The sequence below is a fragment of the Crinia signifera genome, chromosome 4 (assembly GCF_055691185.1).
Source record: "Crinia signifera chromosome 4, ASM5569118v1, whole genome shotgun sequence".
Lineage (NCBI taxonomy): Eukaryota > Metazoa > Chordata > Amphibia > Anura > Myobatrachidae > Crinia > Crinia signifera.
In genome coordinates this window covers 178286056-178300798 of record NC_139220.1, presented here as the reverse complement: position 1 = coordinate 178300798, position 14743 = coordinate 178286056, and the positions used below count along the sequence as shown (strand labels likewise).

At 42.5% G+C, this 14743-nt stretch overlaps 1 protein-coding gene across 4 annotated transcripts in view; it reads left to right on the top strand.

The window, feature by feature from the left end:
- The window catches only part of PCLO (piccolo presynaptic cytomatrix protein), a 266980-nt gene extending 254827 nt beyond the window's left edge, over window positions 1-12153 (top strand). For all 4 annotated transcript variants that reach the window (XM_083183080.1, XM_083183079.1, XM_083183078.1 and 1 more), the window contains 3 exons: window positions 964-1098; window positions 6679-6824; window positions 8845-12153. In XM_083183080.1, coding sequence (XP_083039206.1) covers window positions 964-1098; window positions 6679-6824; window positions 8845-8985 — 422 coding nt within the window. In that variant the 3' untranslated portion in view covers window positions 8986-12153. The remainder of the gene's footprint in view (window positions 1-963; window positions 1099-6678; window positions 6825-8844) is intronic.
- The last annotated feature ends 2590 nt before the right edge of the window (window positions 12154-14743 follow it).

Sequence of the window (14743 nt, the reverse complement as noted above, 5' to 3'; positions counted from 1 at the left end):
TGAGCACTGCAGCACCTAGTTAGTTAAATCACACTACAGGGCTCAGGCCTATAAACAGTCACTGACTCTCAATACGTCTACAACACAGGGCAGTGAGGGCACAGGGCAGGTCACGGAGCACAGCACAGGGCAGTGAGGGCACAGGGCAGGTCATGGAGCACAGCACGGAGCACATGGCACGGAGCACAGCACAGGGCAGTGAGGGCACAGGGCAGTGAGGGCACAAGGCAGGTCACGGAGCACAGCACGGAGCACATGGCACAGGGCACAGAGCACAGCAGGGGGCACACAGAGCTTCCCAACTACCCTCTTCCCTCTCCAAGATTGGAGTGAAGATGGCGGGGCGCGCATGCGTCTTTTATAAGATCCCGCTCCCGCGAGAATCCGACAGCGCGATGATGACGTTCGGCCTCGTTATTGGTCCGGAATTCTGGCGGGAACTCCCGAGCCGACTCGGATCTGACCCGGATCCCCGATATTCGGATCTGCCGGATCTCGGGGGGGTGCGGACCCGCTCATCTCTAGTAATATATGAACATTACTGCACTTTATATATTAAATTGTGTTTTAAAAGTATTAATGCTTCCACGACTTTTTCACTGCAGCCTTTTATCACAGCATGGAACACATTATTACTCATGTATTTTATTGCTCACAGTGGCAGTAAATAGAAAATGGCTCACCATGGAAACATTAATTCATTGGAGCTTGTTGAAGACTTGAAGAGTCTGATATCGTTTTCCGAGTTGAATACAAAGCAATCTTTCATAGTTATTGTGTTTCTTCTCAAGATGTGCCATTTGTATTTTATAACAGTAAAAACATGAAGAAAATTACAAATTACAGTTCACAACAGCCCCGAAGTGATTAATGGAACCCTGGTGAACAGGAGACCAGAAATATTAGTTCATGATATACACTCTAAATGTCAGACTATTCTTATATTGTTAAATTACTTTTCAGGTAAAACCCAAGTCATCGGTGAAATCAAAATTGCCCTGAAAAAAGAAATGAAGACAGACGGGGAGCAGTTCATAGTCGAGATACTTCAATGTAGAAATATTACATATAAATTTAAGTCTCCAGATCATCTACCAGGTAAATTAATACAAAATAGGTGCACATACTGTAAATGCCTTTAGTTAGTTAGACTTGCACCTGCTAGATTACAGTAATTCATTGTGCATGTAATCCAATAAATAAAAATCATTCAGTTAAATCATGTACTGTATGTGATATAAATGTGAACTAATTTATATACTAAATGTCAGCTTTGTAAAATACTATTTGTGACAAAAAAAGCTTACTCTTACCTCTTCATCATTGACGATAGACTAGATAAATGGCCAACCACTGTAGTAGTAGTAGTAGTTCGTTTATTTATAAGGCGCCACAAAGTGTCCACAGCGCCGTACATAGCAAACAAAAAAACTAATTACAAGGTAACGTACAGGGTGTGTTGATAAAATACAGCATAAATAGGGGTATAGCTGGTAAAACTAAAATCAGCATCAGTTCTGAAGTAGGTGTCGAAATTGTCGTGGAGATGAAGTAGAGGAAGGGAAGAACAGGGCAGGAGCACTGGTGAGGTAAAGAGGTAGGGTGAGTACGTGAGGAAGGAGGGCCCTACTCATAAGAGTTAACAGACTAAAAGGAGGTGGGTGGACGAATTAAAAACAATAGAATAAGTAGAAACGGATGGGAACAGATGGAGGGGTAGGGTAGGCAGGATAGGAGGTGCGAAAGAGGTTAGGAGGGGGAGGGATAGGCTAGTCGGAAGAAGTGGGTTTTGAGGGAATGCTTGAAGGAGGTAAGGGAATCAGAAAGCCTGATAGGTGGTGGGAGGTTGTTCCAGTGCAGGGGGGAAGCGCAAGAGAAGTCTTGGACACGGGAGTGGGAGGAGGTGATTAGGTGAGAGGTCAGGCGGCGGTCGGCAGCGGAGCAAAGAGGACGGGAGGGAGTGTGGATAGAGATAAGTGAAGAGATGTTTGGAGGAGCAGGGAGCCTTGTAGGTGATGGTGAGGAGTTTAAAGAGAACTCGGAAAGGAGTTCACTAACTACAGTCAAGATCAATGAGGCTGTGGCATGTGCTGCTATGAAAAATAATGTATTTCTAAGTGTATATGTGCAGGCAGAATGCAATCCCTAAAAACATCCAAGAAAGTAATTGGGGGATTCTAGGAAGACTGAAAACTAAACAGAAAGACACATGCATATGGGGCCTTATTCTGGTTAACTCTCAGAGGCAAATTCATTCTCAAATGGACAAAACTGTGTGCATTGCAGGTAGGGCAGATATAACATGTGCAGATAGAATTAGATTTGGGTGGGGTTTTTCTTCAAAGTGAGATCTATATTGCAGTGTAGAAATAAAGCAGTCAGTATTTTCCCTGCACGGAAACAAAATAACTCACCCAAATCTAACTCTCTCTGCATAAGTTACATCTGCCCCACCTGCAGTGCATATGGTTTTGTACATTTGAGAACAATGTTGGAACAATTAATATGAAAGGGTATATGCCAGACAAACGAACTTCAATGCTCTCATTTTTCCAGGGGCGGATTGGCCTGCCGGGAAACCGGGCCATTTCCCGGTCGGCCGCTCCATATGTCCCCAGAACCGGCCGCTCACCCCCTTTTTCGGGCCGCGGACCGCACAACCTCAGCGTTTTGCCCATATCAAAGATGGCCGCGGGAGGGCTGTTGCACATGCGCGGCTGCAAGCAGCTCCTCCCGCGGTGCTTTGGTGTAAGAACCCTGATCCCCAGCAGCAGAGCCGGCCTACGGGGGTGCTGATCGGTACCTGCTATGGGCTCCGGCAGCAGCAGGGCATCTTCGGAAAGGGGGCGTGGCCACGGGGGTCCCGCTATTAGGCCACGCCCCCAACTTTGCCTGGCCCTGATCTGTTGTAGGTGGCTCCTGTGGTCCTCGTCCAGGAGACAGGTAATGTGTGTGAATGGACTGCAGACCACACTGTGATACTGTATATCTGTGTGGGGAGTGGGACATACAGCATGGACATGAGGGAGAGGGGCACATCAGTAATTTCATACTGCCCCCCCCTCCCACCACCAAAAAACACCACAAAAAATAAATTATTTATATATGTTGGACAGGGCTGTAACTAGGGGGTGCATGCGCACCAGGCGCTGCATGTGGGGGGCGCTGTCAGCGGGGGTCCGGGGACGGGCAGCGGGGTCCGGCAACGTGGCTTGTACTCCAGGCAGCACGGTCCGGGGACGGGCAGCACCGCGGCGGCTTTATTTCTTGTACTATAGTGAGCTACGCTAGTATTTGCCCGGCGGGAAGCAGATTTTCAAAAGACTTGCCGGATGCTGATTGGCTGAATTCTCTCAGCCAATCAGTGTCCGGCAAGTCAAAATCAGCAGCGCTTCCCGCCGCCAGGCAAGGAATAAAGCCGCCGCGGGGCTGCCCGTCTCCCGATGCCTGGACTACAACCCCCGCTGCATGTCCCCGGACCCCCGCTGCCTGTCCCCGGACCCTGCTGCACAAAGGTATGTGGGCGCAGGGTCCGCTCAGCCTACGGCTCCAGGGGCAAGGCAGTCAGACTGCTTCCACCTGGATAGGAACATGTAAACCTCTTTGGCAACAAGCACTAAACCTCCTTGAAATGAGCATGTTGGTAAGCGACGTTTATGTGCCATAATATGAAATGGGCATCTCAGTATGTGGCATATCTGTAATGGGTATCGTGGTGTGTGTGTAATGGCATCACGGTGTGTAGCATATGTATAATGGGCATCACGGTGTGCAGCATATGTATAATGGAGCATCACAGTGGATAGCATATGTATAATGGGCATCACGGTGTGTGGTACATGTATAATGTAGCATCACGGTGTGTGGCATATGTATAATGGGCATCACGGTGTGCGGTACATGTATAATGTAGCATCACGGTGTGTGGCATATGTATAATGGCATCACATGTATAATGGGCATCACGGTGTGCGACGTATGTATAATGAGCATGACGGTGTGTGGCATATGTATAATGGGCATCACGGTGTGTGGTACATGTATAATGTAGCATCACGGTGTGTGGCATATGTATAATGGGCATCACGGTCTGTGGCATATGTATAATGGAGCATCACGGTGTGTGGCATATGTATAATGGCCATCTCTGTGTGTGGCATATGTATAATGGGCATCACGGTGTGCGGCATGTGTATAATGGGAATCACGGTGTGCGGCATGTGTATAATGGCATCACGGTGTGTGGCATGTGTATAATGGCATTACGGTGTGCGGCATATGTATAATGGGCATCACGGTGTGTGTGGTATATGTATAATGAGCATCACGGTGTTTGGCATATGTATAATGCAGCATCACGGTGTGTGGCATATGTATAATGCAGCATCGCGGTGTGTGGCATATGTATAATGAGCATCACGGTGTTTGGCATATGTATAATGGGCATCACGGTGTGTGGCATATGTATAATGGGCATCACGGTGTTTGGCATATGTATAATGGGCATCACAGTGTTTGGCATATGTATAATGGGCATCACGGTGTTTGGCATATGTATAATGGAGCATCACGGTGTTTGGCATATGTTTAATGGGCATCACGGTGTGTGGCATATGTATAATGGGCATCACCGTGTGAGGCAAATGTATAATGAGCATCACCGTGTGAGGAATATGTATAATGGGCATCACGGTGTGTGGCATATGTATAATGGGCATCACGGTGTTTGGCATATGTATAATGGGCATCACGGTGTGTGGCATATGTATAATGGGCATCACGGTGTTTGGCATATATATAATGGGCATCACCGTGTGAGGCATATGTATAATGGGCATCACGGTGTTTGGCATATGTATAATGAGCATCACGGTGTGCGGCATATGTATAATGGGCATCTCTGTGTGTGTGGCATATGTATAATGAGCATCACGGTGTTTGGCATATGTATATTGGGCATCACGGTGTGTGGCATATGTATAATGGAGCATCACGGTGCGGGGCATATGTATAATGGGCATCACTGTGTGTGGCATATGTATAATGAGCATCACGGTGTTTGGCATATGTATATTGGGCATCACGGTGTTTGGCATATGTATATTGGCCATCACGGTGTGTGGTATATGTATAATGGGGCATCACGGTGTGTGGTATATGTATAATGGGCATCACGGTGTGTGGCATATGTATAATGGGTATCACGGTGTGTGGCATATGTATAATGGAGCATCATGGTGTGTGGCATATGTATAATGGGCATCACGGTGTATGGCATATGTATAATGGGCATCACGGTGTGTGGCATATGTATAATGGGCATCATGGTGTGTGGCATATGTATAATGGGCATCACGGTGTGTGCCATATGTATAATGGGCATCATGGTGTGTGGCATATGTATAATGGGCATCACGGTGTGGCATATGTATAATGAGCATCACAGTGTGGGGCATATGTATAATGGCATCTCTGTGTGTGGCATATGTATAATGGGCATCACGGTGTGTGGCATATGTATAATGGGCATCACGGTGTGTGCCATATGTATAATGGGCATCATGGTGTGTGCCATATGTATAATGGGCATCACGGTGTGTGGCATATGTATAATAGGCATCACTGTCTCCCCTCCCTGCATCCTCCACCACTTTGTGACTCCCCTCCCTGCATCCCCTGCCACTCTGCATTCCCCCTCCTACCCTGCATCCTGTGCCACCATGCCCCCCTCACACTCTGCGTCCTGTGCCACCCTGTATAAGTCCTCACTCCCTTCATTCTCAGCCACTCTGCATCTCCCCTCCTAGCATTCAACGCCACCCTCCGTCCCCCCCTCCCTCCCTGCATCCTCTTCCACCCTGCCACTCTACTGTGTTGGGAGACCCCCTGTCGCCCCCCCCCCCCCCCCTCCACTGTCTCTATCTCCCCAGCCCCACAGGCTGCAGAATAAACGCTGTACGCATGCGCCTATTTTGCAGCCTGAGGGGCTGGGGACATAGCCAGCAGCTCAGAGAGCCACTAGCCTTGCCCTCACAGTGGCAAAAATTGGGCGTGACCTCGTTGAAATAGGCCACACCCCCATATCTATAAGCCACACCCCCTAAAAAATGGGCGCGTCTACGGCGCGCAAGAACACTCCCCCCCCGTTGGGGCTGCTTCAGGATATTTCCCAGGCTGGTTTTAATTCCCAATCCGCCCCTGCATTTTTCTGAGCAGGAAATTGTGACATTGTAAACTGATGGAACACTTATTCATAATTGACTGTGAAAGCGATTCAGCTATCCAAGTGCTTTGTGTTTGTTTGCTTACCCATTATAATACCAAAACATGCCATCTCAGTGCATCATCACTGTATGATGTCACAGATACCAGGGTCCATATGTAAAAAAGTGTTAGAATCTAAAAGATTTTGGGAGAGTTTTCCCATTTTTATTTTAATTCGGCAAGTATTTACATAACAAAAAATCAACCAAGTTTTTTCAGTGTAATTAAAAAAGAATTGGGAAAACTCCCCAAATATCTCTCTCTTTTTGATTCTCACACTGTATTACATTTGGCCCCTGGATTGGTTCATCTAATACTGAAAATACGTATGTATTCTTTTTTTCTGCATAGTTTTAAACCACTTCCGAAATCTGTTAATGGTGTAAGAGCGCTCTATTTTATAATATTTTACAGATTTGTATGTGAAACTCTACGTTATTAATATAGCAACACAGAAACGTATCATAAAGAAAAAAACTAGAGTTTGTAGGCATGATCGAGAACCATCATTCAATGAGACATTTCGTCTTAGCATTAGCCCTGCTGGACACTCTCTGCAGGTAAGGCAATCATTTGTGTTTTCTATATACTAAACCAAATCGAATATTCAGTTATGCACACCTTGGGTGGAATTTAATGCCACCCAAATTCAGCGGCAGTGCGAGATGTCCGCCGAACTCAGACTTTTTTTTAAAGGGAATTAACTTACAAGGCATGGTTTTGCTTTGTAAGTTAATTCCCCTTTAAAAAAATGTTCGAGTTCGGCAGACATCTCGCACTGCTGCTGAACTTTGGCGGCATTAAATTGCTCCCATTACATGTAGTTATATTATTTTCTAAAGTGCATATGAAAATTTTGAATTGCGCAGTGGCAGTAAGATGTGTTTAATGTTTTTCCTATGACATGTGCTAAAGCACTTTACTGCATTTTAAGGATTTTGACTTCGCTCATGAGGACCATATTTGAAAATGTTGAGCACATGAAAACTTTGTTCCTAATATTCAAATCAATTCAAATAAAATATAGATGGATCTTTCCACTAAATTAATTATTTAAGATCAAGCAGTGTAGAATGAAAGCAGTTATTCTGTGATGTCATATTATTCATCTATCTGCAAACCAAAATTGTGGCTTTTGCAGTAGCATACATAATTTTATATTTGGAAAATAAATAAGGATTCAGTGCATTTTGTATACATAATGTCTTAGCGCAATTGTGCCTTTATCATAAGAGTGGCCTTGAATTGGTCCCCTATGTTCTGAATACGACCTGTCACTCCCATATCAGATGGTATTTCAGAACCAATTTTCCAATTTAAACAGGTACACAATCAGGAAATAATTCCCCTGCTATGTGTGTCTGTGTTTACTCCTTGGAGTCCAGCCTGCAAGTCAGCCTGCGAGACCCCATTTTAAGGATACATTACATAAACACATGAGATAAACAACCAACTTATAAAGGTATAAAGGTAAATCTTACCTTCCACCCCCTTGTGTGAGGCTGCCGTCCACCACCAATCGACTTCTGGGTTTCGCCGCTTGCACATCGCAAAGTGCGCGTCACCGGGGCGCCTGGCAGGTGGTCACGTGGGCCCTAGAAAGTAAACAATCCAATGCATGACCTGTAGTGTACTTCAAACTAATATATTACATAAATACCGGCTAATACAAGTGAAAAAACAAGAAGCCATCCACAACAAACAATAAGAGGATGCTAGTTTTAGCAAACAAACTATACAAAAAATATTTGAAACCAGTATTACATATAAATGAGATCTATATATACAGTGAAATAAGAGTAGAACACTGGTGACACCTAGTGTTTTAAATTAGAATCTAACTGAAATAGTTATAAGAAGTGCAAAAGGAGAAAAGCAGCAAACAAAATATATGCATAAAAAAATGTACGAATAAATATAAAATGAATATGTCCTGGGAACCAATTCAAAAAGTATTCTAAGTAATTAAAATATGTGCAAGACAAAATTTGTACATATCAAGCATGTACACTAATTTAGCAGAACAATGCATTTAAAATACACGAAATACAAAAAAGTTATACTACTGTACATGTCATTTGGACAAAAACTTAGTAGAAGTCTTGCCCTAGGCTTCTACTAAGTTTTTGTCCATCGGCACATGGAAACAAGCCTGTTTGGGTTTAAAGCTAAAAAAAAAATATGTAAGTGTCCAAATACATATGGTCCCTACTGTATATACTATTCTGCAGTCAGTTTTGCAGCTACCTGAACCTTTTAAAATACAACCTACATGCTCACTTTCCTGGAATTCCCAGGAGTTTCCTAAATTTGAGTAAGAATATCCCAGCTTCCAGGAAAGTGGATAACTGTCTAGCAGCTCACCGCTTCTCAGGCAAACTGTGTATGTCAATATAATGAAACTACAGCAAAATACGGGTTGTGTCCACTTGGTTCTGCGAATACTAGACCAGAAGCCTTTTTTTATTTTAAACTCCACTTGATGAAGCAAATAGGCTGTTTTTGTAAAAAAAAAAAAAAATTGTATTGTTAATCTTTGTCTTTAATAAATTTACAATGTCTTCATTATATTTATCATAGATTTTGCTTGCTTCGAATGGAGGAAAGTTTATGAAGAAAACTCTGATTGGCGAAGCTAACATTTGGCTGGACAAAGTGGACCTTAGAAAAAGAATAGTCAATTGGCACAAACTTTTAGCCAGTACAGCTCAGACACACTGAACAACACTGCTTGCTGGGTCATAATGTCAGGAAAGATCTCAGATTAAATAGATTTAAAAACAAACAGGGAAACAATGTTTGAATATGTTTCCAACTACGCTGAGAAGGATTAGTTGACAAGATTTGCAGTCAATGGGAAAACTAGAGGAGTCTGTTAATAATGAAATGATAGGTGAAAGTCTATAGTGGTTAAATCTAATAAGTAGCAGTATGTTTACAATTCCAGATTACATTCTAGAAGTGGTTTTCTAGATGTTAAACTGTTCTATTCCAGAGATCATCTTAGAGGAACTATCATTTAAGGCAATATCAGACTTGAAGATTCATAACTAAAAAAAAAAAGTATATAAGTATCACACTCAATATACGTATGTTCTAATTTGCACCTTAGATGTTTATACATCGATAGAGGATATAGAATAAATACAGTATGTTTATTGGAGGTGGAATATATTTGCAAGTTTAAGCAGTATATTTAATACCGAGCAATTGCAGGTATTGTTCTCATTATGCCACGTGTACAGTTACAGTACAGTTAACGTGCAGTGCCTATCTCTTATCCTGTCATTCTAATTTTAAAAGTGCTGAATACATAGGCTTATGCTTGTTGAAGGACTGCAGTAGCTATGTCAGATATTGCAATCTAGGATTCATTTGCTTTGATTAGTAATGAAAAGCAATTCCTTTAAGTACACGTAAAAGGTTAAACCAGTGCTATGTTACAATATAGATAAACACCTTTAGCAACATAGTGTTTTATAGAAGAAATTGGGGCACCAGGTGTATGTCCATGTATTTCATGCCATCCTACATTTAATAGAGGCATGTAGGGACCAGTGACTGAGATAACGTTTTGCATTTTCTCTTAGTAACTCAGGTGAATGGCTGAGATTATGGGTATGTTGAAAATGTATTGTTACTGATAAATAGTACAATCACTAATGTACATACATATTTCTTATCATAAGTTGCATTAAGTGGTTTCTAGTAAAATTGAGCAAATTAAATGTCAGATGATATCACCATTAATGGCATTATGTGTTTGTTTGTTGATTTGCTTTTGTTCTAACCAAGTTTCCATCATAAACAATGTTTTTTTCCCCCCAGATATTATGTTCAGTAGCTTTAAAAGCTAAAAGTGTGCAATGTTTTTAAACTACAATTGTTTTATGCTGCGACTAAAACAGAGCATGGGAATAGTTGCTATGGAAACGTCAAGTCAGAGTGATAGCACAAACACAGATATTTGCTAGAAAACGAAATTAGCAGGGCTAACATTGCTTTACTCATGCAATATATTTAATTGATGTGACTGCATTATTATTTTTTTCCAGTGCATTTATATCATGATTTCATTGTGGAGTCTTTCTGGATCATAATGTGTGTACAAGTATGTTCTCCCTAGTGCAGCCATACCTTAGAATTAGCACGTCTTGAACAAATGAAATCTTACAGATGCATTTTTCATCTGTCATAAAGAGTGAGTGACAACCTGTTTCGGTGCATCAATGACTCATCAGCGGCGTACAATATGCTTCCGAAGTGTGCCAACTTGTGTTAAACCAAATTCTTGAGTTAATATGGAAGTATTCTATGCAACATTGATGTCTCAATGCTTTTTCTGTAAGTGAATATAACAAAAAAAATCTTGTAAAACTAAAACATACAAAGAACTTTTTTGTGTAAGAAACAATTAACTGTATTTTTTTTTTCTTTTTGCACATATTCGAACACATTAATAGTGTTTATTGTTTGCTTCTCCTAGAAGTGCTTAAATATATTCAGATGTTATTAAATAATATACATTAATTGGTATTCATTTTTTATGTATAGAGCCAAGATAAAATTATTTGATTATATGTTTATTTATATGCAAGCAAGCATATTTTTGTTGAATCCGTAGAAATTGAAATGTTTATTAAAAGCACAGTGTGTGTGTTTATATGTGAATGAGATTTATATTGTTCTTAGTACTTTAGGTTCAGAGGGCTTGTTTGAAAAATACAATTTATAGAGGTTGAACAGTTGAGCACGATTTGATCGTTAATATTTCATCTCTACAGAATAAAGAGTTGGTTCCCTCTTATTAATGTTGTTAATTGTTGGCAATACTTGAAACATAACCTTAGTTAAGCACACAAAACATTTTAACGATTCTGTAAAATAAGAAGCCAACAAGATGATACAATATTAAATATGAATTGCCCGCTACATTACCCCGCACAACCTAACTCCAAGTCTTAAATGTTGCACATGGTACTAGTGCCTGATGTGTTGTTAACATCTCAGATATGTTTAAGTTGTATAATTTCAGGTATTTTGAATACAATCTTTTAAATTTCAGAATATTAAAACAGATTTTATTTTACATGTCTCTTTGCAGGAAAAAAAATATCCTGCTATCAAAAAAAAATATCCTGCTATCATACAAATATAAATCAAAACCGGCCATATTAAGCAAATACTTTCTCTGTAGGAATATATTATAATTAGCGTTCTATGCTCTGCTAGTCTAATTAATTCTAAATGCAATGGCCGTAAGAAGCAAGTTCTTTTATTTTATTATTGTGTAAATAACTATAAATTTTTGTATTGGACAAAAAAAAAAATTGAAGAGTTCTAATTTCATCAAGGCATTCAGCATGTGAATGTGAGCATTCTAGTTGTATTTGTAGAATGTTCTGTGACGTGCTCAGATGATAAACCAGCGAGGGCTGAACAGTGTGTTTGTCGTCATCTATTGAGAATATGTACAGAGAGCCTGATATAAGAGATATATATATAGAAAAATGTAAAAAAAAATTATAAGGAAATTACGTACATTCTGTATTGTCCTAAACTAAATGTTTTCCCACTGAATGTTGCATGCTTTGCTGGAGGTCTTCTCTTTTTGGTTGTGTTTTTTTATTTTATTTTTTGCTCCCAATCCCTTGAAGACTACTTTTTTTTTGTTTTGTTTTTTAAATAAAAATAAAAGTTATACAAAAAGAATAATTAATCATGAGCTGTATAGAAATCTGCCTGTAAATCTGTGAATGTTTTCACTTTATGTAAAAATCCATGTCATAGTTTTCGTGGTTGTACACAGGATGTAACTTGAGAATTTATGCAAATTGTGATGTACAAAAGGTTGTAATCCAGTAAATGAATAAATATTTATAACATCCCTTTCTCTGTCAATTTAATACAGTTTTTGGTATATTGAAATATATTAAATATATAAAATTGGTTGGCAGTTTTTCCTGATTCTCTGATGCCTAGTTTAACTACAGTGGGCCTAATTTAGAGCTTGGTGTATTTTATGCCATGATTGTGCACATAAATATTCACTCAGAAAATGTTAAGATATGTCTCAACTAAAACAACGATTCTATATCAAAGCAGCAATATTTTAAGGTCAGTGGTATAAATATGTTTACTTATACTAAATATCTATAATTTATAGACAATCTGTAAGGCTGATAAAATAGGTGGGGATTCTCCTCCTTCAGCTTTGGATAAATTGGCATTTATTGCCATCTCTTATATATTTGGCTACATCTGTCACTCAAAGTGGGTGTCTGTGTCTATAACGCTCTGTTCCTGGACTTTCCTCTTAATGTGTGATTGCCTTCATCTGTGCTGAACACCTTTCTGAGAAATTAACCTGTTTAAAACAGGTGATGGCAATCATACATTAAGGGGAAGTCTAGAAACAGAGCATTGTGTCCCTCCTGGAGAGGGTCATGTTGGGAGGTATGTGACAGAGAACCAGCCCAGTGAGCCCACAGACAGTGCCAGACACCCACTGCCTTCCCATGTTGCCCAGCACTGCTACTCCACAGTCACCAGGTGAGCGCCCCCCTCCCGCGATTTGCGGCAAAACCTCCCCCCCCCGCGCGCCCCCCCCTCCCGCGATTCGCGGCAAAAACACCCGCTCCCCCGCGACCCCCCCTACAGCGGTTCGCAGCAAAAACACCCCCCGCGACCCCCCCTCCCGCGATTCGCTGCAAAAAGAACCCCCCCAAGACCCCTCCCGCAATTCGGGGCGGCACCCCCCCTGCGACCCCCCTCCCGCGATTCGCGGCACCCCCCCGCAATTCGCAGCAGCCCCAGGATTAAATGGCACATGCAAAACACTGACATGGCTATGGTCGACAATGAAAAAGGTTGACATGAGTTTTTGAAGATTTATTTTTAATTTTTTTAATTTTTTCATATTCATTGTCATGTGTCGACATGGACACCAATGAAGTGGCACACTTATGTCAACATTTACATGTGTTGACCTTTCTGTGTTGATTTTTTCTTGTGGCGATTCGCGTCACACCCCCCGCAACCCCCCTCCCGCGATTCGCGGCAACCCCCGTGACCCCACACCTCCCGCAATTCGCGGCAACCCCCCACCGGAACCCCTGTGAACCCCGCCCTCCCGCGATTCGCGGCACCCACCCCCGCGACCCCCCCTCCCGCAATTCGCGGCACCCCCCCGTGATTTGCGGCAGCTCCAGAATTAAATTGCACATGGAAAACACTGACATGGCTATGGTCGACAATGAAAAAGGTTGACATGAGTTTTTGAAGTTTTTTTTTTTCATTTTTTGAATATTTTCATATTCATTCTCATGTGTCGACATGGATACCAATGAAGTGCCACACTTATGTCAACATTTACATGTGTTGACCTTTCTGTGTTGATTTTTTCTTGTGGCGATTTGCGTCACACCCCCCCACCCCCCCCCCACAACCCCCACTCCCGCGATTCACGGCACACACACACACACCTCCCCCGCGATTCTCGGCACCCCACCCCGTGACCCCCCCTCCCGTGATTCACGGCACACCCCCGCAACCCCCCCTCCCATGATTCGCCGCAACCCCCGCCCCGTAACCCCCCCTCCCGCGATTCGCGGCACCCACCCCCGCAACCCCCCCTCCCGCAATTCGCGGCAGCTCCAGAATTAAATTGCACATGGAAAACACTGACATGGCTATGGTCGACAATGAAAAAGGTTGACATGAGTTTTTGAAGGTTTTTTTTTTCATTTTTTGAATGTTTTCATATTCATTCACACCAATGAAGTGCCACACTTTGTCAACATTTACATGTGTTGACCTTTCTGTGTTGATTTTTTCTTGTGGCGATTCGCGTCACACCCCCCCTGAACCCCCACTCCCGCGATTCACGGCACACACACCCCCCCCGCGATTCTCGGCACCCCACCCCGTGACCCCCCCTCCTGTGATTCACGGCACACCCCCCGCGACCCCCCCTACCATGATTCGCCGAAACCCCCGCCCCCGTAACCCCCCTCCCGCGATTCTCTGCAATCCCTCCCCTCCCGCGATTCGCAGCATCCACCCCCCCACAACCCCCCCTCCTGCAATTCGCGGCACCCCCCGCGACCCCCCCTCCTGCAATTCGCGGCACCCTCCGCGACCCCCCCTCCCGCGATTCGCGGACACCTAAGTTGCAATACAGGGCATCTTTCATACAATTCTAACCATATTTCTCATATACAAACGTTCACAAATTAAGGGGGCGCAGCCCCTTACGACGGTGTGAAGAGCGCCCGTAGGGCGCGATGAATCACCTAGTGCTTATCATGTTTATATTGGGGTTAAAACAGCTGGTCCTGTTAATGATTCACTGTACTAAATGTACCTTGTAAACAGTTTACAAACTACAGTTTTGGGGGAAATCAATTGGCAATGGGCATTTTAGTGTTAAAAATGCAACTTTAATTGGATTGCCAAAAAAAAAAACCTTTAGATTCAG